This window comes from Prionailurus viverrinus, chromosome B1, assembly GCF_022837055.1.
Source record: "Prionailurus viverrinus isolate Anna chromosome B1, UM_Priviv_1.0, whole genome shotgun sequence".
NCBI lineage: Eukaryota > Metazoa > Chordata > Mammalia > Carnivora > Felidae > Prionailurus > Prionailurus viverrinus.
In genome coordinates this window covers 71,979,410-72,007,253 of record NC_062564.1, presented here as the reverse complement: position 1 = coordinate 72,007,253, position 27,844 = coordinate 71,979,410, and the positions used below count along the sequence as shown (strand labels likewise).

Below are 27,844 nucleotides of genomic sequence, written 5' to 3'. Positions count from 1 at the left end.
TTTTTTTTTTTTTTTTTAACGTTTATTTTGAGACAGAGAGAGACAGAACATGAACGGGGGAGGGTCAGAGAGAGAGGGAGACACAGAATCCGAAACAGGCTCCAGGCTCTGAGCTGTCAGCACAGAACCTGACGCGGGGCTCGAACTCACAGACCTCAAGATCATGACCTGAGCCAAAGTCTGATGCTTAACTGACTGAGCCACCCAGGTGCCCCAAGAGTTGGCATGTTATCTTTTAGGCATTACAGAGCTCCGCAATGGTTTAAAGCAGGGGAATAACATGATAATAATGTCTCACAGACATGCAAATCCAGGGAACACACGGTAAATCGATGATAATAACATCCGTCAGAATCACCTGGAGCACTAATTAAAACAAAGTATTTCATAAGTCCTCAAGTGGCTTCTGGTCTGGGGACTATACTTTGAGAACCTATGTATTAAGGGACATGGGGTCTGGTAAGTAGACTACTGACTAGTGGAGATAAGACATTTCTAAAGAACATGCATCTAGGAAAGGATGGTAGAAATGGAGAGGAGGTAGGCGGTTAAGTGATGGGTTACTAAAGTGTAGCTGACCTGATTAAATATCTAAAATTTCCCTCACTATGTTTGATTGGGTGATTACATAATGTTGATGATGTTAACCAAATAGAGACTCTAGGAGGTGCAGACATATTTTTGTTTCATTTCGTTGTGTTTTGTTTTGTTTGTTCTTTGAAGGAGGGAAAGGGGAATAATTTTGGACACATTGAGGTTAAGGTGTCTATGGAGAAAACCAAAAAATTGAATATATAGGTTTGGAGCCGAGAAAACATGTGAATGTAAAGCACATCAACACTGTGTTCACAAAATGTAGGCCTTACGCTTATCAAAAGAGTCTTTTTCACCCGAAGTCAAATATACGTTGTTTTATTATAAATGCCATCAAAATCCAGAACAGCTGAGAGGTATTATTCATTTTATAATTAAAAATCATTTAATATTTGAAAAAGATGATCAGAAGAGTACTTATACAGAAGTCAATAAATAAATACAAGCTAGACAAACCAGGACATGGTTCCTTTCTGACCTACTTGGCTAATGAAAATGTTAATCAGAATTATCAATATTTTTCCTCCTGGAACGTTTCTACACCTGGGTCAACACACATTATTTTGAGATTGCTTTGGTTTGGTGTAAAACAAAGAAATACAGTGTTTTGTTTTGCTTTTTTCTTTTTCTAAGAAAGGGGATGGATAAATAAAGATCAAAAGTAAGAGGAAAATGAGGCATCCTCATTTTTTTTTAATGCTTATTTATTTCGAGAGAGAGAGAGAGAGAGAGAGAGCACGTGTGAGCAGGGTAGGCACAGAGACAGAGGGGAAGAGAGGAAGGACCCCGAGCAGGCTCCTCATTGTCAGCACAGGCCCAGATGTGGGGCTCAAACTCACGAACTGCAAGATTGCGATCTTAGCTGAAATCAATTGGATGCTTAACTGACTGAGCCACCCAGGCACCCCCTCAATTTTTTTAGAGGTTGCTGTTACGTCTAAAATTCTGTTTTTGTTAAGATATTCCACCTTAGAAAGCAACCATAAATTTCAGAAAAGTTTGCATATGCAATATTGGATATGATTTTCTTATATTAATCCATTTAATACTATGTATTGTGCTTCTGTTCACTGAGTAGGTCAGCTCTTATGCCCCGAGGCTCTTACACTCCCACACACCCACACATAATGACTTTTGTAAGAGAGAACACCAGCATCAAGAACCAGGAACCAGGAGGAAGGCAGAGATGCACAAAAATGTGGTTCTAATGGGAATCTGGAAAAAATAAGCAGAAGAGTGGGAAACCAGAGAGCCTGGGAAATTCAGTTTGGCTGAGACCTCAGACTGATGGGATTAGGCTTTGAAAGGGGTGGTGCCTAGGAATGGTGGGAGGAACCGAAAGGTGAGATCCGGGTTTGATAAAGGCTTAGAAACAAATGGAGCCAAATAAATGGTTATAAAATAGTAAAAATAGGAGGCTTCTTTAGTCAGGGAAGTTAAGCCACTAGGAAAATTTAGGAGTGGCACAGTAAAGAGTAAGAGAAACAGAGTGGGAAAATGCATTGCTCCTCAACACAGGGAGAACAAACTAAGAAAAAAGACCCATTGGAATCCTATTGACAAAGTTTCCTAACAACAGTCGCTCAGACAATGCTACTTGAGTTTTTCCTACCATATAGCTGCCATATCGGTCCTTCAATTTCAATCTATTTCTCTTAAAAAGTGCCTTTCTCCTTTTGCTTCTTTCTACATGACCTTTCTACAGTTCAAGGGGTATGCGTCTTTTGTGGAGGTAAAGCAATTGGCATTTCAAAATCCTTAAGAAATTCCATCTCGGTGGGCTGTGAATTGTGAGAAGCCCGCCCCGTTTTAGGCTGGCTTTCTTCTATATAAGTGTGAGCTAAGGCTAGTGATTATATTCTACAAAGAAAAAGCAATTCCTATCCCTTCTTTAATCTTACTAGAAGTATATCATTAAAACAAGCAAACAAACAATAATCAAACCAGATAAGTCTCTTCAAATTGAAGAAATTCTTAACTTGACCTTCATCCTAAAGTAGGCAACTCTTCCACAGATTACTTCCAGGCCACTGAGCTGATGGCCTACAGGCAAATAACACTGAGAATGAACTCTATGCTCCATTCCATTATGAACCTTCATTTCGTAGTTGTCCCTTGATCTGCCCAACAAATCACACAAATACAGCAGAAACAGAATCCGCAATACCTAGAAAAAAAGAAATCATCAGTGCTAGTCTATTTCCTCCAAAAAATAATGGAATGATTATAGCTGTTAGGATAAATATGGCAACTTCAAAAGAAGATATTAGAAGACATGACTAATATTTTTGTTTCAAGAAACTACAAAAACCCCCAAAAGACTTATTACCTGAATAGATGAATATATCTGAAATCTTTATTGCACTCATATATATTGCTTAGAGGCAATACAATTATTTATAGGACTGTTTTAAATACAATTTGAAAATTCAACCTTGGAACTTGCACAAAATTTAAATAAATCACAAATGTGCTATGCTTTCTTGGCATACAAGACCATACATCTCAATATCATGGCGAAAGCAATAAACAGTCCATTTGAAGACTGGATTTCAGTGTAATTAGTTATGTATTTAAAATCTCTTGGGGCCATGGGATGCTGTGTTATAACATCATTCATAAGAGAAATGTGATCATCACCAGGTATGGAACTTTCAGGAAATACTCATTTTCAGGAAGGATTTGGATCCCTGCATAATTACTAACCAGGCAAGCTTTGGAAAATCAAATTGGAAAACAGGTAGACAGGAGAAATTATTTCAACTCACCCTCAGTAGATGGGGGATGAAGAAGAGGTGTGTGTGGGGGGAGGGATACAGAGTCATAATGAGGCAATTATGAACCAATGTTGAATCATGTTCTTGCAACTCTCCTGCCAGAGCTCTGAAGCAGCCTAGATCCAAGCACCACCACTTTGACAGAGATCATTTATGTTTAGCAGCAGAAGTTCAATGAATGGCAGCAGTAATTTACCTGCAAGTTCCAAAAATGTGAAAGCCCCCGACGATGCTAAAAAGTGGAGGCCTGATTGGGTTGCTAGTGCTCTGGCTGGAAGATTTCTGTGAGGATCACTCTCCTTCATAAATAACTGAAGATAAATATTTTATTGGGGTGATAGAACAAATCATTGATTAACTCTCATGGATCCTACTTTATGCAACTATTGGCCAGTAGTCACTAGATTGAATCAAAATAGAAACTGTCAAACTTTTCTGTACTCTCTTTTCTCAGTCTATCTGGAGGGTTCTACAACTTTTAAAAACCTGTATGCATGTGAGGAATCATTGTAATGAGAAATTAAATGATCGCTTTCATATGTAATATAGTTTGGCTCAAACTTGATTCCTAACTATGCTGATTTTCTAGATCAAAAACCTTAGAATACAGGTTTAAATATAGGTTTTTAGAATACAGCATAAAATACTAAACTAGCTGTTTTAATTTTGCTTGTAGTTAATTACCAAAAAAAAATTTTATTCAGTAAGATAAGTATATTTGGTATTTGCTTTAGCCTCTCAATCCCAGTTCTTGTTTTGCTTGAATCTATAGGTGTGACAAGGGACATATTAAATCAGAGACCATCCTAATGCTCATATTTTCATGCATTTTGATACAAAGAAAAAGTGATTCTTGATAATCCTTGAGCGAATATGATAATGCACAAATTGAGGAAAATTCATACAGTTATATAAAATAAATTAGAACTAGGTGATGTTTTTGGAGAATTTTGGACTCCTAAGTTGATTATTTATATGGTGTTTGAAGTTAACTTCAGTAAATTATTACACCATTTTATCATATTTTGCTCATTATATTCGTTTTCAGGGAAGTCTCTCCTCCTTTTCAAAATATGAACATATGCAATAGTGTCTCTTTTAAGAACACTGTTTAATTAGGTTAATTAATTAATTTATTTTTGAGAGAGAGCAAGCACATGGGTGTGCATGCGCATGAACAGGGGAGGGGCATAAGGAGGGGCAGAGGGAGGGAGGGGGAGAGAGAGAGAGAGAGAGAGAGAGAGAGAGAGAGAGAGAGAATCTTAAGCAGGCTCCAGGCCCAGCAAGGAGCCCCACATGGGGCTCGATCTCATGACCACGAGATCATGACCTGAGCTGAAATTGAGTCAGATGCTTAACTGACTGAGCCACCCAGGTGCCCCAACACTATTTTATTTGTAACAGTTGGCTAAAGAATGAAAATTATTACTGTAAAAGTATACTATGGACTGGACAGATATATAATTTTAATATAGTCGAAGTATCTTCCTGTACATTTAGCCTGAAGTTTTAAACATCAATTCATGACTCACCACAAATATTGCCTCCCATTTTAACATGGGCATAGCCATCTACTCCCCATGAACTTCCCCATGAGTTCCGCACAATCCAATATGGAGTATTTCCTACAAGATATAAAATGGCAACAAGTTCTGAAAAACTCAGATTTTCTTGTGAATGCATGTTTATTTAAAGGCTAGTTCTGGATAAGTATAGTAGCTCTGAGCAAAAGATTAAAAATGTAATGTTATGCTAATATATACTAGCCAAGTAAATTGGAGCTGTAGTTAGTGTCACACTCTAATAATGGAAAAATACACGTTTGAATTTGGATAGCATGAAATGAAAACATACACGCAATTCCAGGGAATTAGGAAAAGGGGGGTGGGGGAGGAAGAACTGTTAGATATGTATGATAAAATAATAAGCAGGTCTTTTTTCCCAACAAGTATTGTAAACATTCCAGGTGGAGAATGCACATTATTTAAATCAAGAATTATCATCGTTTTAACAAGGTATTAATTGATCGGGGAGGTGGACATGACAGGGCATTTGTACCTGGAAGTCTACTGAAAAGCTGTAAAGGTCTTAGGAGGACTTAGACATAGAACGACCAAATTTCAGCTTGGTTGATTGAATGATTGATTTTTAAATGTTTTTATTTATTTTTGAGAGAGAGAGAGAGAGATAGAGTACTAGTGAGGGGTGGGCAGAGACAGAGGGAGACACAGAATCCAAAGCAGGTTCCAGGCTCTGAGCTGTCAGCACAGAGCCCGATGCGGACTCAAAGCCACAAACCATGAGATCATGACTTGAGCTGAAGTCGGATGCTTAACCAACTGAGCCACCCAGGCGCCCCGAAATTTCAGCATTTTAAAAATAATGGCGATCATTTGTTAATCAGAGTTCAGGCTGGAAAGTAACCAACCAAGTCTGATCAGCACTTACCTATTTTATCAAACCCAGTTATGAGAACTGCATGATTTGCTTCTCCACTAGAGCAATGGTGCTGTATTATGCCTCCTAAATAGTCTTGCCAGCTCACTGCATCTACTACCACAACCAATGGGCCAAAGGTGACAAGTGCTTTTGCCATTTCGTCTTCTTGGTCACTACCAAAAGAGGAAATATACAGTCAAGGAGGTGAGAGAGAGAACACAAGCAGGGGAGGAGCAGAAAGAGAGGGAGACTGAGAATCTCAAGCAGGCTCCATACCATCAGCCCAGAGCCCCATGTGGGGTTTGAATCCACAAACCGTGAGATCATGACCTGAGCCGAAATCAAGAGTCAGACACTTAACCGACTGAGCCACCCAGGCGCCCTAAGGAGGTTAGTTTTTGAAGTAAAGATATTTTATAATCTATTTAATCTGTGCATGGTTAGGAATAGATTTGGTTGCAATTACAGAAGATGTAAAGAACGGAAACTAGAAGAAGTCTGGGAGATCGACAGCCCAGGACTGCTATGAGGCTTCAAGACATTGGAAGTCAGAATCTTTCTAGATTCTCGTTCTGCCATGTGAGGTTCCCATTGCCAAGGTCAATTCGTGGTCCAAGGTGGCTGCTGGAGCTCTAGCCATTTAACGTATCTTTTAAACAGCAAAAAGGAGAAAGAAGGGCTACATTCCTGTCAAGAAGACTTCCAAAAAGTAACGTGCACATTGTGCATATGCCTATATGTATATGTATTGGCTAGTACTCAGTTACCGGTTAACTAAGTTTAGCTTCAGGGAAGATGGGAAGTGGAGTTTTGTAGCTAGCTAGAGCATCTAGTTCTAAGGGGATTCTTCTAATAAGGAAAGTGAGAAGACTGAATGCATGGAGACATATCTCTGCCACACCATGTGAGAATCAAGAAACTGACCAACTTCTGTTAACGGAATGCCAAATGCAGAAATCATAGGGGAGGGTTATCTCAAAGTGGCGACTGTCATTATGCAACAGAAGAGATGCCAAGGTGCCAGGAGAACTAGTACTAGATTGCAAAGACGGCGAAAGGCATAGTTATTGCTCTCACACATGGACGTGTACTGATAAAGCCTAATGTTACACAACACTCAGCCGTCATCAATCTTGGAAGTATGTGATTAAACCATTATTTACACTTTTAAAGGTCAGCTTTGTGTGTGGACACTGAAACCAAGTCATTCATATTTCAAGCCATTTAGATAGCATTTGGGAGTGTATTGCTACAGCAAGTTATGGTTGGATTTGTAGCTTGAAAGAGTAAATAATCCATCGTCATATCCAGCCGGAGATCAGTTTCTATCAAGGGGATATTTTGTCCACAGGTGGGGAAAAAATTGAGTGCATAAGAGAATTTATTGAGACAGAAACTACACATTCATTCTAAACATTTATCCATATTACCTGTTAACACGAATATCTTTTTCTTGGAGATCTATAAGCAGTCAATCCTAATTTTTGCTACCGTAATAATAACTTGTATTCATTAATATTACCTTGGGACAGGTAGGGTATAGTCCGTGAAGTTCCACATAGCTAGGTTCAAATTCCAGCTACAGACTGGAGTCATTTCAGTCACACTGGAGTCCAGTGACTCCAGCAGGTGACTGAAGTCATCTATGTTGCAAATCAGTATAAGGATAAAATTGTAGGTATAAATTTTATAGCATGCCTACACATAAATCATACTCTACATTTAAAATAAATATTGCTTCCTTTTCTTATTTCTAAGTTATCTAATAAACCAATTTTGCTCAGCATAGATTGTAGTGTATAATGTGTATTTTATTGTATTCAAATTTTTGAATATTTTATAGTAAAAATTTTGACTATTTTGCTATCCAAATATGACAAATAGGATTATCTCTGTAAAACAGTGATACAGCTGTCTCTACCTTTTGAAGAAAACAAAAGCTATACCGTAAATATATGACATCAAAGATCCAGTGTCAAGGACAGCATGATGGAAAGAGAAACATCAAGAAGAAGAAATAGTTTTTAGAATGCAAAGGGTAATTAACATTGTACGATCAAAAACCAATTGAGTAATAGTCTCTGCTTGGAGGCAGCACTAAAGAAAAGATATCAAAGATGCTGGAAAATACGAAATAGGAAGACATGCCAGTCAAGACCAGCAGGCAAAAGTTCCATTTAGCCCCAGAACCGACTAGCATTGTTACCATCTGTGTTTCAGAAAGACGTTGGCTTTTATCAAGTCAAAATATACTCCAAACAGCATCTTTTTTCCATTATTAGCCCAACATAGAATTACAATCGACCGTGAACCCAGGGATAGGGGTGCCGAACCTCCACATAGTTGAAAGTCCATATATAGCTTTTGACTCCCCAAAGCCTTAATAGTCTACTGTTGACTGGAAGACTTGCTGATAACATAAGCAGTGGATTAACCCATTTTTTTGTACATTTTATGTACTCAATTACTGTATTCCTGCAATAAAGTTAGGGAAAAAAGTTTTCGTAAAATCATAAGGAAAATAAAATACAGTACCATTTTGATTTTACTGGAAAAAAACCCACGTATTAGTGGAACATGCAGTTCAAGCCTGTGTTGTTTGAGGGTCAAGTGTACTATCAAAATATACGCTGCTGATAATGGACACGTTATCAAATCTTTTCCCATATGCTTACTATCCACTTTATGGATCAGTAAGATACAAATCCTACAATCTTTAAAAGAATTCTCAAGTTTACTGTCGTCAAGATTTAGTGACTAAGGTAGGTCTTTTCTGTTCTAGACTCTACATGAGTATGTATTTTTCCATTTTCTCATTCCTAGAATTCAGTGTGTTAATACCGTGCCCTAGTTTTTCAGTCCATTGTTAATACGGGGTTCCTTCTCTTTTTCTTGACATAGTCACTCTCATATTTATTTTGAGTTCTGAAAGGTCTTTCCTGGGGCCTGATAAACAAAAATGCATGAAGAAGCCTGGATATAAATGGTAATTTTCCTTTGCGACTAGACTATGTTCTTACGATTCAGTGAGGTTTTGCTTGTTTGGTTGGTTGCTGGTTGGCTTAGTTTTAGATCTTTTCAGGCTCTGCATGAGATTTTTTGGAGTTTTTGGCCGATAGCTGTGTGTGGGCTCACACTGTCTGAAACTACTGAAAAATTAAAGAGCTCATGACCTGAGAAATAGAGGGAGGGAAAAAGTATGAGTTTCAGAGCTCAACAAATATGAATTCTAATGTGGCCCTATAGTTAGTTCACGAGCTCTGTGACCCTCCTTGAGTCTCAGAAACCTCAACGGAAGTGATGGTATTTAAGTGTTAGGGGCCTAGTCGAGTGCCTGGTTACAGCGTTGCTGCGGAAAATCTTCCCAAGTCCTCTGGCCCTTGCCACTGCGGTGGTGGTGCTGGTGTTGGAGGCGGTAACAGGGGCACAATCAGCCTGGCTTCAAACATGGGGCCCGCTGTGGTTTTTTGCCTGAGGCTCTTCTCTTAGAGCCAGGAAATCCAGCTCACCCCCCCACCTCTACCCTGGCAGCACCCTCAACTGACATGGAATGCAGTGATCATCAATTTGGATGGGATAACATTGAAATGCATAGTTTACCTTGGCCCCAATAGCTCGCCGGTAGGCCCAGTACCCTCAGTTCTATTTTGCTTAATAGGAAAACCCTTCCTTTCCTGTTCTGTCTCATTTCTCCATTTCCCTTCCAGAGTTTCTCGGGATTACTGCTGGAACATGATGTTGCTTGCTGAATCCGTTCCTGCCTTAGACTTTCATATCTCCAGTGACAGTTAATTCCATCCTTTCAGCTGTTCAGGCCAAAAAGCCTGTTCTCCTCCTTGACTCTCTCCTCTCTCATTCTTTACATAAAATCCCTCAATATTCTCTGGGGGGGCTTTACTTTCTATGAGGGGTATTAACCTATTATGTCTCATATCTAAGACCATTCTTCTAACGCTGCTCCGAGATTATTACTAGGTAACCTTTTCTTTCTTTCCTTTTCTTTCTGTCTTTTTCTTTCTGTCTTTCTTTCTCTTTCTTTCTTTCTCTTTTTCTTTCTCTTCTTTTCTTTCTTTCTTCTTTCTTTCCTTCTTTCTTTCTTTCTTTCTTTCTTTCTTTCTTTCTTTCTTTCTTTCCAGATTACCTTATCTCCTAGTAGTCTTGTCCATCTTCTCTCCATTACAGTCCCAGTGGGCGTCATTGTTCTTTAAATATGCCAAACATGTTTCTGTCTCAGGGCCTTCGCCCTTACAGCTCCTGCTGGGAACAGTATTTCCCTAGATGTCTACATGGCTATATTCCCATAGCTTCTCCAGGTCTTTGCTCAAATGACATCTTTTCAAAAAGCTCCGTCCTGGCCCGTATACTCCCCTTCCTTCAACCTGATGTTTCCTCTTCCTCCCACCATTTTACTTAGTTTTTTTTGGAATGATTACACCTAACATGCTGTACATATTTTTGTTTTCCTTATTGCCTGTCTCTATCACTAAAATACAATCAGTTTTTTGTCTGTTTTGTTCACTGCTGAGCCCCCAGAACCTGAAACAAAGTTCAGTAAGTATTTGAGAAGGAATGAGTAAATCAAAGAGAGATCTTCTTGGGGGAGTCTAACACAATTAGCTTAGCACTGTATTATCAGAATGTTTATATTCAGTGTAAACATAGAGATTTTTTTTAGTGGGACCTCTGTTCTTCTTAGCCAAAGAATTACATGGATCATACTTCAGGTCCAATGCCAGTGACTTACATTCTCTCTCTCTCACTCTCTAATTCAAGCTAATACCTATTCTTCTCTGGTTTCTTCCTAATTTTTTTTTTTTTTCACTTTGCTACTCATGATGGGGCATTCCCTGAAATTTTTAAGTGACATTTTGAAAATCGAGTTATTTCTTGTGCACACACCTTCCTTTTACTCCCAAGGAACTGGTAGCTGATAGAAGCACACTTTCTCATTTCTGAAAGTGCATTTCCTTCAAAAAGATGTGGAATGATGCACTCAATGACTTTGCACATTTAGTGATTGATTCTGAGGAGCCTCCGTCTGTGGGATCGCAGTTCTCTGGTGTTTGGTTCCTAGGGTCACCCCGAGAGTCCTTGCTGTGGACAGGAGCTGTGCCGGCAATGTGCCAGCCCTCTGGTACACTCGTGCTTATTCAGAGGGGTTCCATTTTCTTCAATGATCTAATTTCACCCTTGATTTCCTTCAGATCTCATGGGTTGGCACCATCTGGACCAAGAGACTCTTTTATATTCAGTATCAGTATGTTTTAGGGTAGTCTGTCACCTCAGCTGAATATAATTTACTTTCTGCTTTCTCTGTTTCAAAAGACTGTGTGAAGTTTCCTCTACACTTTTTTAAACGCAAAAAGGAGTTGTTTGTGTCTTCCTTTGTCCTATTATCCCTGAACACCTATCTTGCACTGTATTGAATGGTCACAATGGTTTTCTAGCTGGCTTTCAGGTTTTCATGCATTTTTAAAGCCCTTTTTAACGACTGTTTCCCTCTGAACCTACCCAAAGTCATCTTGCCCTTCAACTTCCAACACTTCAGGGCCCTTCCTCGGCCTATCTTTATCCACCCCTGTGCTTCCCTCGTGCCTATAGTGCGTGCCGCATAATCTACCTCCAGTAATATACTCTTACTTGCTTCTAAGATTCAGTTTACGCTTTTGTTAAAGTCGATGCTTTAAAAAATCCAAGGGTGTTCAAAAAATGCCTCTTGGTTATGTAGATTGCTCGATATTAGCTGGAGAGTAACACAAAGCAATTTTGGATTGATTCAACAGGAAGGTTGAAATATACTAATGGCAATTATGACAACTCAATTTGTTAAGAGGAAGGTGGTCAGTATAAATTACACCTTAAGCTGGATTTAAATGTGTTAATTCTATTCTAATGACAAATGGAAAAATAAGCTGATCGTGCGTAAGAAACAACATCCATAGCACTCCATTGGTCTCTCTGGTAAAAAGCAGGTCTTAAAACAATTGTAAGTAGGCACTTATGCCTTCAATCAAGTTATTAATTCTGAATAGCCAACGGATCAGAAATTAAGAAATAGAGGGAAAGACACACTAGGATAAGACAATTACCTGAAGTCATATGCAGAATAACCTTTGATTGAAAATCCAGAATGTGAATCAGAAAAGTAACGGCACAGGCCATTTTGCGCTTTGAATGGGTACTCTGAATCTCTCACCAGTTTTACATGCGTCTAAGAGAAAATGAACATCCAGAATGTTCTTTATTTAAAATGCAATTGTTTTAGAAATCAAATAGAACTTACTGCAACATGTCAAAATAAGATTCAACTTGGCCACGCCCTCATCACGCGGATATTCCTTACATTATTAAGACCTTAGATTAAATCTTTAGGTGTTTGGTAGGGACATAGTAAGTAATTAAACTCAATTATCTTTCTCTCTTACTATTGTTTCCCTATATCTTCCTTCCTTAGAACCTTCTTCCACTGGATAATAAAGTCTTATCATTTTTCTCCTGAGGTTAAAATAAGGTGAGCCATTTTCCTTCCAAAGCCATAAGTTCTGTCAGCAAGTCTCTGAGACTCACTCAGCACAGCGTTTTATGCACAGGCAATGGTCAGGTCAAGCATTCTTTCCATCCACATCTTTGTGCCATTCGACTGGCACATGTCATTTATTTTTTAGTTGTGGAGACGCAATCTTACTTTCCTGATTCCTGGCGTTACAGAAGCCAGGGACCACACCATTCTTGGTTGCCCCTGATGTGTACCGAGCAGCTTCTGGTATGCAGTGACTCAAAATACAGAAAATGAACAAGGAAAGGATATTCAAATTTGGGAAATTCCAGCTTGACCACTTTTACAAAACATAGCAACAGCCTCACTGTCTGGCTTCATGCAGTGGATACTGGATATAGGACAATGTCAGAGAGTGTCCTAAGAACACCGAGAGACACTGTGGTATATGGGATAAAGCCCTTCAGTGGGAACAGAAGACTTAAGACACAGTCCTGGCTCAGCTGCTAATTTGGCAACATGATCTCACCTCTCAGGGCTCATTTCTTCATCCACGTAAAGAGTTACTACATTTGCTGATTTCTAACATCCCTTATAATCTCAGTATTCAAAAATTCTAAGGAAATCAATAATCGTATGTTCTCATCCTTCTGGGACATGATGCGAATGTATCTATGTAAAAGAGCACTGACCTATTAAGAAGTGCTAAGAAATAAACATACATGTTTTTCTGGAAACAGATCTCAGGTAAGATTTTTCACGCTTTGATTTCTCAACAGCCGACTTGCCTGAAAGCAATTCATTTTGAAATCTTATGATTAATTCAAGCTTCGGTCGTTTACATTTCTGAACTTAAAAACATTCTTTGGTATATGAGAGTAAACTGTTTCCATTCTAAATGCATGTTAAGTAAACAAAAGCAGAAACGAAGAGTTCGAAAGGCCGAGAAATCACCTTATTCAGCCAGTTCAAAGCATTGAGAGTAGACCCTCCATTGCAGCCGTAATTATTATATGAACAATCAATGACCTGCTGAACACTTAGGTCTTCCAAAGGCTTCCCTTTTATCGCATATGCAGATTCCACGGCACCCACCACACTGAAGGCCCAGCAACCTCCACACTGTTTAAAAAGAGAGACAGCATAGTGTTTATCCTCAAATGATGTCCAAACCAAGTTTGCCAACATCTCTACATATCACAAGTTATCAAGTCAATTAACATGAGCAGACTCTGCGGGGGGGGGGGCTGCAAAATACTGCCCATCCTGTAGATTTTCCAACTGCCAAAAGAAAGGAAAACCAAAATTCTCTTTCAAGCATCAAAATGTAATCATAAGAAAAAATAAATTGTTAGTATTGCCATTGCACAGTAGACAATGCAAGAAAAAAGCGAATTTTAGAGACTGAGAAAACACTTGGACGAACTGATGGTCTTTTAAAAGACTAACCAGTGCACTGAACGGGACTTCTGCTTTTAGGAAGTGTACCAACTTCCTTCTTGTTTCTCCCCGGACACTCTGCCGCTATGACATCCACCATCTCCATGAGGTGACATGGGGTGAGGATATGTCATATACGTTGTATTCATGGCTTGATGGACACGGGAACTGAATGATTTACTTTTTTAGGCTGTCAAGGAGCCAGCACGGGCATATCACGTATGCCCATAAAATGTCATAATGATAAAAACCCATACTGGTCATTCCTTACTCAAATATTGCCTGACACTCTTCCTGATTCTGGATCTATTAACTGGATCTTATTGAACAAACTGGAACAAAAGAATAAAAGTGTTGGCCCTGAAAAAAAGGGGAAAGATGGAGGAAATGAAATCAAGGATCATGCACAAGGAAGAAGGACCCATAGAAAAGGCACAGGTAAGAGTAAGATTTGCAATTGGGCACTGCTGCCTTAATCATAGGACATGGGCTGCACAGTTGGGCAAAGAAAGGAAGACGAACAATTGGTCGTCTTTGTCGAGCAACTTTATTGCAACTATATCTATATCTCCAGCGCCTACGGCATAGGAAAATATGCAGTAACAAACTTTACTTGTGGGTTTCCACACCTTGAGAAAAGCAAATACAGATTGCAGGGCACCATACCAATAGCTAGCTTTAGTTTACCTTTCCATAGCTGCCCCAGGGGGGCAGTTTCTGTTCAAAAATATCTCTCCAGTATATTTCTTTGTTTTTTTTTTTTAATTAGAAAAAAATATTTTAATGTTTGTTTTTGAGAGAGAGGGAGAGAGAGAGGAAGAGAGAGAGAGAGAGAGAGAGAGAGAGAGAGAGAGAGGGAGAGAGGGAGAGAGACAAAGCACGAGTGGGGAGGGTCAGAGAGAATGGGAGACACAGAATCCAAAGCAGACTCCAGACTCTGAGCTGTCAACACAGAGCCCGATGTGGGGCTCAGACCCACAAACCATGAGATCATGACTTGAGCTGGATGCTTAATCGACGGAGCCACTCAGACACCCGTACAGTATATTACTTTGATTAAATATTACTAATTCTGGGGTGCCTGGGTGGCTCAGTCGGGTGGGTGGCCGACTTTGTCCCAGGTTATGATCCCACACTTTGTGGGTTCAAGCCCCACATCGGGCTCTGTGCTGAAAGCTCAGAGCCTGGAGCCTGCTTTGAATACTGTGTCTTCCTCTCTGCACCTCCCCCACTCTTCTCTCTCTCTCAAAAATAAGTAAACATTAAAAAAAAAAAAAGAAAGAAAGCACTCCCCTCGTCTGTTTAAGTTTAAAAAAAAAAGATTAAATCAGTTGTATTCCTTTAATACAATACAGACACTTCCTGGAAGGATTCAGTTTCTGACTAATTAATACTTCACTCTGGATTCAATAATAAAGCAAATAAATGATCTGGTGGTAGAATTTATATCAACGGATGTATAACCTGAGAAGTAAAAAAGGATCATCCTAACTAGATAGTGACTGCTCTAAGACACTACACACCAGGAAGCTAAAAGACCTGGTGAGGTTTCCACTGCAGATAAACTGAGACTGTATCCCTGTGGTTAGGGGATCAACTTTCCCTGGTCAGCTGATATTGCCTATGCCAATGGTGGGGGTTCAGAGGGACAGGCTTATCTTCAAAATAACAGTCAGGCTTTGGCCTCTGTCTCTCATTTCACCAGAGATTCTCCCTTAGTTGTCATTTCTGGATGATTGGAGATCATCTCTGTGATTTTACCCAGAGAAATGATGGCTTCTATCACAAGTTTGACTGAACTGGACCTCAAAGGTGACTTCCCACACTAAGAGTATTTAAAAAGAGAAAAGCAGCAGCAGCAGCAACAACAACAACAACAACTCCTGAAACTCACGGTCTGCTGGTTTCTCACTTGTGTTACAACACGCTTGTCCCGCCAGTCGAATCTTAATGGTAAAGACACATTGGGTATGGATGCTTGCACTTCTGCTCGGTATCTGGGAAATCTGGAAGGTTTGCTTCTTAAGTAAATAGCTGAATTGAAACATGGAAGGAAAAGGCAGCCAACATTATATTATAGGGAGGCCCCCTGGGATTCTTTTTGCAGGAACTTTTCAAACAGAAACAGTAGCTTTCTGGTAGAACCTGCCATTTGAGATTTTCCCTTATGCTTTCTCGTAACATGAAATGCACTCACTGAAAGCTACCAAGATAGGAATTCCTACAATAGTACTAGGAGTTGCCACATAAACTGACTTGTCTTTTAGAACTTGGTCAATAATAAAAATGAGTCTTCTTGACATCGCTGGTTTTATCCTAACCCATGGAACTGTGGATGTCTTGAATAGAAATAGCACTAAAAAACTGCACAAAGGATGGAACATTGGCCCTTACAGCCACATGGAAACGTCTACAATTATAACATTTAGATCTTAGGCAATAATTACAAGAGAAGGACCATGAATTAATTTTTCTGTCAGCACCTGGCACATGCTTGACGTTCAGTATGTAATAAATGTTACCTATGACTCACGTCACCAGATTCACAATTACACAATTCATCAAAAATTACGGAAACGAATAAAAATCCGGAAACCAAACAACCAATGGCACAATCACACCATACCTTTAAACTCTTCAGGAAACAAATGAGAAAATTGATTTATTCCATAGACGGCACTGGAGTTTTCACCAGGGAATACAGAATTCAAGTATCGATGTCTATGAAGACTTTCCTAAAAGAAGAAAAAAGTTAATTTACGTGACCTATGTTAACTTTGCAGAGCAATTTATGTGTAACTAAATCGGGCATATTTTTCAGGTATTAAAAGTCAAAGCTTGATTTCTTTCCTGAAGATCACAATCAAAGACTGCATAAGAGGCCCAGATCAGATTTATAGACATTTGTATGTAAACTACCGTCTGATTTCAGGTACATTTTTGAGGCCGGGAAAGGTATCTCTTATCCATTTATAATTCCTCTTCCCTAAGCATGCTAAAAGCACTAAATATGTTTGTTTAACACACTGGAAAAAATAAAATGAATTGCAAATAAACACTAGATGCTAGTGAAAATTATCACCAACTGAAACTCATTAGATTAAAAAATTTTGAATTTGGAAAGTGTGTCTTTATCTTTGTATTTCCCAGCACTAAGTAACAAAGCATGACAAAATAGACAAGTAAATAATAAATAAATCTGATTCTTTTTGAGCTGTATAGAGATGTCTATCTCATTAAGGGTAACAAGTCTTTATGAAAAAGAGGCAATCCTGGAAATGTCCCAGGAAGATACATTGGCTTGTCGATCTGGAGGGAAAACGTGGCCATTATTTACAGATTCCTCGGCTCTGAATGTTGTAATGTATCTTAACCTATGAGAAGATGCTTCCATTTCCTAACGCTGACCAACCATGCAGGAGCAATAAAACTTCAGGGGACTACCATTTGGTAAGTTTCCAACTCTAGCTCTTATGTATTTGTTTATGGATTTATGTGTTTACTGTGTGCCTGTGTCTTAAACCTATAAGCAAAATGAGGGCAAGAACTGCCTGTCTTACTCATCACCGCATTTCCCGCACTGAGCACTTGGCTGGCACACAATAGATGTTTAATTACTATTTGTTGTTGAATAAATACACAAAGGACATTTTGCATTCCTGCTCTTAATAGCTTTAGGCTGTTTATTTTTAAACAAATTATTACTGAAACTAATCGTAATCTTATTTTCTCCTTACTGAGCTGTCCTGGAAGGATTATTAATGAAATAATTAACGCCCAGCATGGAGCCCCATGCATCAGGATCTTGAGATCCTGACCTGAGCTGAAATGGAGAGTAGGACGCCCAATGGACTGAACCTCCCAGGTGCCTCTGAGAAGAGTTGCATTTTGTAGACAATCGTCTCCTGGGTATGGCCTCTTGACAGCCAACATGAATAACTATATAAGTAAATACATATCCTTATAACTTATATAAGTTAAAAAATATATTTATTACCCTGGCCTCCTTGTGCCTACAATCCTCCAAAATGATTTTCTTGAGGAGTAAGGCATTGCGTTTATTTATTCAGCCAAGGAATGCCATTATCAGTATAGATGAGATGAACTACATTCTCCCTAAAGGGTGTGGGTCACCACAGTATACAACCAAGCTCGGGGCAGGGGTAGAATATAGGACAGGAAGTTTGTTCTCAAACAATTGTACCGGTGCTTCTGGTTTTAAAAGCTGCAATGTAACTCAAGAGCAATAAAACACATCTTCGGTTTGGGCAAAACACAAGACTGGACAGAATCAGGCAAGGTTAGGACTTCCTAAACAATGGAATTTTCTAGGGGAGAGAGGAGGAGCAGAAAAGAGTACAGCTATAGAATTCCAGGAGAAATCCCAACAGTATATCAGCAAAAAAAAAAAAAAAAAAAAAAAAAAAAAAAAAAAAAAAAATATATATATATATATATATAAAATTCCAAAAAGCAGTATTACTAAATTCGTACTTACTTTTATTTAGAACAAATCAATTTTATTTTCCAATGAAATGACATCTTTCATGATTAAAAAAAATTGTTAAATGGTATCAGATATAGAGAACACACTGAGGCAAGTTCTAAATCGGTATCTCTTGATCTCAGTAAAAACCTATTTATATTCAGCTAATTTGGTCCACTCTAGAGTTTTAATGCTGGGGTAAAATCTAAGCATTATTATGAAGACTTCTGAAAATAATGTGAAAAGGAAATTAAATGCTTCCTCCTTTTCAAAATCTATTTCCACCAAGTGAAGAAGAATTTTTAAGGTCGCTACACCAATTGAAGGAGGCCCCGTTCACGCAAATCATAAATGGGAAGGATTCTGTGACCTCTCTAAATGCAGGGTCTTTGTTTAGAACATTGTGTTACAGGAGGTCACCAGCGCCCCCCTGCGGAAGGAAAACTGACGGGTTTCTTCCGCCTTTATCTGGTTCTTTTCACTGTAAAGGAACGGCTTTGGAAGGCAGTGAGAGCAGCCCAGGGGACTGCTAAAAGGGGTGCTTTTTCCAATCGAGAATACTTTGAACATATCCATTGATTACTTTGGGCGTATCATATAAATCTACCGCGACGAATCTTCCCCGGAAAATCAAATCTTTTGGTCAGCCCAGGCAAGGGAGAGCTGGCACAGGGGGGACGGAGGGAGAGGTTGACTTGCGAACTTGTCAGAAACCCCAAACCCATCACTGAGCTGCGGGCCGGGTGACCACCAGGGGTGGCGGCTCTCACTGGTCCCCTGCCCCAGCCCCGACCCGGGACCTGAAGGGGCGACCAGGAAACAGACACAGGGCGGCGCGCGCTCGGTACCCGGAAGGCGGCTGCCTGTCGCTCGCGGCTCCACGGCTCCGTCGCCGTGAAGGTGGCGCGGGGGTCCGCAGCGCGGCCGCAGCAGCAGAGGCAGCAGCAAAGCAGCCAGAGCGCCCGCAGCTCCATCCCCGCGCCCCGCTCCCGGAGGCCGGCGGCCGCCAGCTCCCGCCGCCTGCTTTCTCTTTCGATTCCTCGGCTCCTCCCCCTCCCGGGTTTGCCGGGCGGGAGTGGCGGAGCGGGGCGCCGGGGGCTGGAGACGCCGACGCCGCTTTCGTCCCCATTGCTCTGTAGGTGGGAATCCGGTTAGCCGGAAACCGTTGCGGTGCTCGCTGGGTTTTTTTTGCGGAAGCCTTAGGCACTTGGCCACGTGCTTTCTGGTGTCGTCTCCCAGCTGTGACAGCAAAGCCTGAGTGTCCATGTGCCGTATGCGACAATGTGGACGACTGTGTCACCTTCGCTTCCGGAATGAAGTTCTTCATTTTTCTTCCTTTTATCTCAGACTGATTCAGACAGTATTTGAAGTTAACTTGGTCTGATGCCTGTGATTCCTTCTACGAGGGTCTCTAACGTTCAGGACCTAATTCTAAAATGTTAGCGAATCTACACAAAGGCACTCATTCGTGGAGCAGATGTTTGTGAATACGTTAACAAAAATTTACAGTTGTGAAAATGCACAATTTCTTTATCTGGAGATTGTGGCCATTTCAAAACTCTCAAGCCTGTTTCTCCATTTGCAAAGAAAGGTAGAGGTAGTACGCCTTTCTGCAGTTTGTGGTGAAATTTAAATATAGTAATCCCCCTAAAACATTTTGTAAGATGCCTTGCGTATTTTAATTGTTTGGTTTTAGCTATTTATTCTATGGTAAGGTAGCTTCCCCCACCCCCACTTCTATTGTAATTGTTTTCCACCTTCTCAGCTTAGTTCCCAAAAGCCCATTCTTCATGCTTTCTTCTTATTTTTTTCAAGCCACATTGATGAGGTTTGGGGGTGATTGTGGGGTGGTCCAGAGCCCACAGCCAAGAAAGAATTCTTGAAGATGTGTATGGTGCAAAAAGGTGATTATATTAAAGCACGGGACAGGACCCGAGGGCAGAAAGAGTTGCGTTGGGGTTGTGAAAAGTGACTGGTTTTATACAATGAAGTTGGGGAGATAAAGTCAAAAGGGAGACCTCCAGAGGGACTTTGATATGCTGAAGAGGACTCCTAAGATACCTGAGGCCTTGCTATTGTCAAGCAAAGGTTGTTTTCCATCCTGTAAGGCGTTACCACTAGGACGGTGGGGGGTTCCTAGAGAAATGTCATCCACACTCTGTATTTGCCTCAAGTGTTTGTCAATGGGTTGCAGGTTATGAGGAAATTTAATTTTACCTGCCTTTTCCTTCTTGCCTTTGTTCCCCATATCATTATTGAGGGGTGATGTTTGGGGCTCCAGGAAATGGAGTCTATAGGTTTTTGGAGATTAGGCTATTGATAAGAGTGCCTTTATCTTTTAATTTACCAAGACCATTGTAAACTGATGGAGACTCCGGTCCTGTATGACTGTGATCTCTATCAGCCATTTGTTTGCTGTCCTCTTCTTTGTCCTTGGGCAGCCAGGAGTGCCTGAAGAGTATCACACATATCCCATGTTGGGGGCGAGGTGGTGGGGGGAGGGTGTTAGTATGCTAGTTTGTATTTTGCCCTCAGCCTGCCCCACGCTCCCTCATCAATATCATTTCATATTAACACAATCCTGGAGAATGGACTTCAGAAGGACCACAAGTAATGTACAAATCAGTTAGCATCCCAGTCTGGCAGCATCTCAGGAAAGGAATTTTTTGGTAGAAGGGGAAAAGGATTTTTCTGGTGGAAGGACCCTTGCAGGATCCCCTTGAAGGATCCCTCCTTCCTTCCTTCCTTCCTTCCTTCCTTTCTTTCTCTTTTCTTTCTTTCTTTCTTTCTTTCTTTCTTTCTTTCTTTCTTTCTTTCTGTTATGCCCAGAATTCGTGATTCCCAAAGACCACTAGGGAGCCGAGTCCGATGCAAAAGCAAAGAGCCTTTATTCGAGCTAGCTCGAGCTCAATCCCCTACCTGCACAGACGCAGCAGTGAGATACCAGGGAAAGAGAGAGAGTTTCAAAAGCACAAAGGTTTTATAGGGGTCTAGGGGCAGCCGATTGGCTGGGGAAGTGGCGTGTTTTGATCAGGAAGCTTGAATGGGTGAGCGGGAGGTCACTCAAAGGGAGGAGGCGTGGTCTAGGTGAAGGACACAGAACAAGATGGAGTCGGCTGGCGTAGGCCCGCCCTTTCACTTTCTTTCTTTCTTTCTTTCTTTCTTTCTTTCTTTCTTTCTTTCTTTCTCTTTCTTTCTCTTTTTCTTTCTTTCAGTTTATTTACTTATTATGAGAGAGAGAGCCAAGTGGTGGAGGGGCAGAGAGAGAGGGAGAGAAAGAGAAGGAGAGCGGGAGAATGCCAAGCAAGCTCCACACTGCCAGTGTCGTGCCCAGTGTCACAAGCCTGTGAGACCTGAGCCCAAACCGAGAGTCAGCCCCTTAACCCACTGAGCCACCCAGGCGCCCCAAAGGATCCCTTTCAAACATCCGTTGTCGCAGGTGTCCTGGGTTACTCTTGGAAGAGCCCAGCTCTGTTTCTCAAGTTTAAAGTGCACAAGAAATATAAATTCTGGGCCGGTAGGTTTGGAGTGCTTTTCTAACAAGCTCCTAGGGCCTGCCGCTGCTGCTGCTGCTGCTGCTGGTGCTGATGGCACAGGCTGCACTTTGAGTAGCAAGCACTAAACCGCTACTGCTATTTCTCCAGTTCTCACGGCGGGTGGGGGGGTTGGGGGTGTCTCGCTCGGAACTTTTATGCTCTTCTTGTCATTCCACCTCTGTTTACGTCCGTAGGCAGCGAGTGATAACTGAGTAATACTGTCTTCTCTGGGCCTCAGGACCAGCCATATGCAATTTGCAGTGTCCAGGGAAAAACGAAAATGAAAGGCCCTTATTCATAAATGATTAAGCCTTCCAAGACAGCATCAGCAGAGCACTAAGCCGAGTAATGGGCCCTTCTAAGTATGAGGTCCTGTGTGACTGCACAGGCCACACATCCATAAAAGCAGCTCTGATGGGCCTTTATATGAGACTCTTTTCTAGGCAAGCCTTCTAGAAGTCTTCAGAATTGATGTCATAGCCCTCTTAGACTTTTTAGAACCACCATCTGATTTATGTATTTAGTTTTTGTCTAGGTAAAGTGAATAATACTATTCTTTGCTGCAAAATTGGTAATAAAAAATAACGTACATCTGTTTTGAGTGTAAAGAGGAAAGACATGAAATCGTTTTATAGGCACATATGATGACACGTATTTCTCTTAGAATGTGTAATGATAAGGACTTAATTTAGGTAGTAAGTCCACAGATCAATGCCCATCTCAGCCTCTGGCTCTTCTGTCCTTTCTTGTGAGTCACTCAAGCTAACAATTTTTATTTTTAAATGGAGGTTTGCTTTTAGATCATTGCTACTGTTTATTAACAACCTACTGAGTCAGAAAATTTAAGTATAGCAGTGATCCTTAACACAGGCCAGTCGGTACAATAAAAGAGCTGTTTGAACGAAATTAGCTTCCAAAGCTCACATCCACATTTATTGAGCACCTTTTAAGTGCCAGGCATTGTTCTAGGAAATGAGGATACGTCAGAACCGTACATGACTAAAAAGACAAAAATCCCTGCCCCGTAGAGCTGGTGCCCGGTGGGGGGAGATACACAGTAACATTAGTAGAAGAATTAAGGAAAAATAATGTGGGATAAGGAAAGTCAGGAATGGGACGAAGTGGGGTTGTAATTTTAAGTAAGGTGCTTGGGACCGGCCTCGCTGAGGAGGAGACGTTGACCAAAGATAGAAAACGGTGAACTGAGACATTCAGATATTTGGAAGATATCTACAGAAGACTGTACAGGTGATTGTAGGCTAGTTAAAAGGGGAATCAAAATGACCTATCACATAATAAAAAAAAAAAGTGGGGAGGGCTTATCTTTTATCTTGAAAAGTGAAGGTCCCAAGTATCTGCTAATGTTTGTTCTAAACGCTATAAATTGCATCTGTAGGAGAGGTGTCAACTTTTTATTGAATTTGCAAAATGGCACAGGGAGCTTCCTTGACCTGTGATTTAGTTATCTATTGCTGCATAACAAGAGCCCCCAAACCTAACACGAATATTTATTATCCCCCATAGTATCTGTGGGGCTGGAATCTGGAAACAACTTGGATATATCTTCTGGCTCAGAAGGATATGGACAAGCAGTCAGAAGGGCTGTAGTCATCTGAAGGAGGATTTGATTGCAAGCTCGCATGGCTGTTGGCAGGAGTTCTTAGTTCTTCTCAGGCTTTTGGGCAAAGTCCTCAGATCCTTACCACCTGGGCTCTTCAGAGGGCTGCTTTGTAGCATGACGACTGTCTTCCTCCAGCTGAGTGGTTAGAGAGCTAGAGAACTGGCAAGGGAATGACTACGATGGAAGCAGCAGGGTGTTCTATAACAATCTTGGGAGGGGCATGCCTTCCCTCTGTTCCTGGTTACACAGACAAAGCCTGCTGCATTGTGGGAGTGGGGGGTTACACCGGGTGTGGATACCGGGAGGTGGGGCTCATCGGTGATGAGGTTTTTGTGGTGATAGTGGGGTCCGTGGGGTCCAGAGCCAACGACCAAGAAAGAATTCTTGAAGACATCTTTGGTGCAAAAAGGTGATTTTATCAAAGCATGGGGACAGGACCCTCGGGCAGGAAGAGCTGCCCCAGGAACATGAGAGACTGGTTTTATACAATGGAGTTGGGAGGAGGTAAAGTCCAGGGGAAGTTTCCAGTGAGATTTTCACATGCTAAAGAAGACTCAAGGAGACTGGAGGCCTAGCTGTTGTCAAGTTAAGGTTGTTTTCCTTCCAGGAAACCATGAGCATTAAGACAGTATGGAGTTCTGGAGAAATGTTTTAGTCTGTCAGCCTCAAGCATTTGTCAATGGGCTGCAGATTATAAGGAAAGTTAGTTCTCTCTGCCATTTCCTTCTGCCTTTGTTTCCCACATCACTATGGAGGGGTGATGGAGACTTAGGTCCTGCAGGACTAGGATCTCTATCAGTTAACCATTTGTTTTTCCCTTTTCCTTTGTTCTTGGGCAGCCAGCAGTGCCCGAAGAATATCACACATATCCCACCTGGGGGTGGGGAGAGTTGGGGGTGTATGTGGCCTGTCAGCTTGCCTTATGCTCCCTCCTCAGTTGGTGCTCTCTGGAAGACCAGCTACCATGACCTCATCTTTCATTTTAGCAGCCCAGTGTCAAACATGGTCATCTTTGTCTATGAAAACAATCTGGGAGTCTATCCGTTTTTACAAATGCTTCTCAACTGCTATGCTGTTCAAACCATTATTTATTGTTGCTTCTAACCTGTCAAGAACCTTCTGGGTTTTCTCCAGTTTTTAATCATTCCACTTCATTTTTACATGGCTTTGTTTGGGAGTTATTTTGTTGGCTTTAATTTTGACTGAATAAACACTTAGGGGTTTATTATGATTTACCATGTGCTAAGCACTTTACCTTTATTTGTTCCTCATGATATATATCTGCAGTAGATAGTATTATCATTTCTATTTTATAGATGGGGAAACCGAGGCACAGAAAGGTTAAGATACTTGCTCAAGGTTATGCATCTAGTAACTGCATCTAGCAATTGAGTCTGCCATCGGGCACTAGTCTATGCTATGCAGCCTCTCCTGTTCATCATCATATTTATGTACTTCGCGACATCCTGCACCTTCTCAGATATGCATTATTAATTTGTTATCACTATAATCGCGTGAAATATTATAACTTCAAACGATCAGCTAAAGATGGTCAACTAATTTGAAACATAAGCTGAGAAAGATATTAGTATTACTTTGGGGAACATATTTGAATGGATATTAGTTTTGTAACAGATTAGTTCTTTAGTGGATCTTTTCATGATATGAGGAATTTTGCATCCCTGCAGACCTTATAGCTGCAGGGTTTCGGGTAATGAATACACTGATAAGGAAGTTTGTCCTTACCTCTAATACTTACATTAGCCGTGCAAGGTAGGAATTAATATCCTCACTTCGCAAATGAGGAAACTGACTTGTAGAGCAATTAAACAATGTAGTCAAGATCCTAAGTGGTGAGTGGCCACAGTAAGATGTAAATTGAGCTGTCAGATTTCAGAGCTCCTGCTGTGGATTTTGGCTACACCAGGCTTCTCCGAGTTAATCCAAGGCGTATTTTATGGTTGTTTCTTCTTCTTCTTTTTATTTTGTGTTGGCTTTTCTTTATTAATTATACCTTTTGTAGTGCCCTCTGAGCACTTTCTTATGTTCTAATATAACATATAGAAAAACATGACATCCCATAATGGAGTTGAGTTATTGGACTGCTTCTGAATTGAATGGTTGTTTTTTTTTTTTTCTTTTTAACTTTTCTCCCTATGCTATGGAAAGGGATATCATTCCTCCAGGCAGTTAATTAGCCAGTATTGGATTGAAATATTTGCTTGCCTTCAGTCTTGGATTTTACAGCGAAAATTTTACTCATGCCATGAAATCTCACGTACACACACCTGCCTCTTTTATTGTTGTAGCTGTTGGTTGGGTTCATACAGTCATCTATGTAACTCCTGAGTAAGAAAATGTGTTGCATAAATTTCCAGATACGAGACTTTCACATTTCCTCTCTGGCCAAAAAAGAAGAAATGCTGTCTGAACAGCCACCGCTAACGGGCAGGATTTGTCAGGCTTTAGAAGTAGCTCATTCTAGTTTCTCAGCTGGAGGGGAAAGGCTGCCACAGGGGCTGCCAAAAATGTGGTGAAACAAAGGAGAATGTGGGAACGCCATTAATGAGAAGCCATAATGCATACCTTCTTTCTCCAAACAGTTAATAGAACAAAATGCCCCGAGAAACACCTGAAACCACAAGCAGTTTCTATAGAAACCTCAATTCATTTCTATTCTGCTGACATTTGAATAAATGTGAACAGAGGAATGCTTGCCTCTGCTGCGATACAGGCACTGTGGAGACAGAGCTAATGGGTGGAGACAGAGCTAATGGGTTATCTTAGAACCCTGATTCACCACCCACAGCAAAATAGTGTCACCTCCCTCTGCATAGGCTGACTGTTCCATAGCCGTAAGTATTTCGGAAAAATCTGGAATTCACAAGTAAAAAAAAATACATTTTGCATGACAATATTTTGCAGGAGCTTAAAACTCCCTTTCGTTCTCATGTAATAATGTTAAGTAGTGGAAATTTGTCATTATCATGAGCTAAGAGAGTAATTCTGGTATCCTTTATTCTGAGTATGTCACTAATACTAATGTACATTCTGTTTATTAGCTCTCAATTTCCTTTAAGCAAGATGGATCCTATGAGAAATACATACTTTTTGGCTTCTATTGCCTATGCAAAAATCCAAAGATGAGATGTAAGGAAAAACAAAGACTCACAGGAAGGAGACAAGCATAAAGAAAACCAGTCTTTAGGTGAATATTGTGTAAATGAGGGTGACTCATCCTGACTGTAAATCTAGCCTTATGGTAAATACTTATAGAAAACTCTGTCATTCAGGCCACATATGAAACAGACAGCTACTTGTATCCAAACTGCAGACACTGTTAGTTGCAGAATGATTTAGTTTTGTTGCTTCGAAGGATGGTATGGCTTCAATCATTTTTAATTGACCGCTATTTTTAATTTTTATTTATTTATTAAAAAAAATTTTTTTCAACGTCTATTTATTATTGAGAGACACAGAGACATAGAGTGTGAGCAGAGGCGGGGTAGATAGAGAGGGAGGCACAGAATCTGAAGCAGGTCCCAGGCTCTGAGCTGTCAGCACAGAGCCCGACGTGGGGCTCGAACTCACGATCTGTGAGATCATGACCTGCGCCGAAGTCAGTCGCCCTAACCAACTGAGCCACCCAGGCGCCCCGGTAACCGCTATTTTTTAAATACATTAATAAACTATATTTTTTAGAGCAGTTTTAGGTTTGGGACAAAATTGAGCAAAAAGTACAGAGAGTTCCCATAGACTTCCTGTCCCCACACAGAAACAACCTCCCCCACTATCAGCACCCCCTATCATTGTGGTACATTTATTCCAATCAATGATCTACATTGACATATCCTTATTCCCCACTGGAGTTCACTCTTGCTGTTGAATATTCTGTGGGTTTTGACAAATGTGTAATGACACATACCTGCCATGATAGAGTCACACAAGATAATTCTACTGCCCTAAAAATCTTCTTTGCTCCTATTCATCCCTCCATCTCCTGACCCTTGCAACTAACAATCTTTTTACTGTCTTCATAGTTCTGCCTTTTCCAGAATGTCATATATTTAGAATCTTATAGTATATGTAGCCTTTCCAAATTGGTTAAATCTCTCTTAGTGATATGCATTTAAGTCCCTTCCATATCTTTTCAAGGTTTAATAACTCATTTTTTTTTTTAGGCTGAATAACATTTCATTGTTTGGACATACCACAATTTGTTTATTCACTTACCTGCTGAAGGACATTTTGGTTGCCCCCAAGTTTTGTCAATTTATAAAGCTACTATAAACATCCGTGCGTAAGTTTTGTGTGAATGTAAGCTTTCAAGTCCACTTGGGTACATATTAAGGAGTACAATTGCTATATATATATATATAGAGAGAGAGAGAGAGAGAGAGTATATTTAGTCTTAGAAGAAATTGTCAAACTATCTTTCAAAATGGCTGCACCATT

At 40.5% G+C, this 27,844-nt stretch overlaps 1 protein-coding gene across 2 annotated transcripts; it reads right to left on the bottom strand.

Annotated features, from left to right (window-relative positions):
• Nucleotides 1–1,386: 1,386 nt before the first annotated feature.
• Nucleotides 1,387–19,303, bottom strand: CTSO (cathepsin O). Of its 2 annotated transcripts, XM_047856857.1 has the most exons (8): nt 19,081–19,301; nt 16,373–16,481; nt 15,641–15,780; nt 13,261–13,428; nt 11,900–12,021; nt 5,820–5,983; nt 4,904–4,996; nt 1,387–2,761 (listed from the first exon to the last, which is right to left on the bottom strand). In XM_047856857.1, the coding sequence occupies exons 1-8, from the start codon at nt 19,204–19,206 to the stop codon at nt 2,727–2,729; spliced, it is 957 nt and encodes a 318-aa protein (XP_047712813.1). In that variant the 5' UTR covers nt 19,207–19,301; the 3' UTR covers nt 1,387–2,726. The 2 variants fall into 2 exon arrangements, with proteins under 2 accessions (XP_047712813.1, XP_047712814.1); XM_047856858.1 differs by lacking the exon at nt 4,904–4,996 and having other exon boundaries at nt 19,081–19,303.
• Between the last annotated feature and the right edge of the window lie 8,541 nt (nt 19,304–27,844).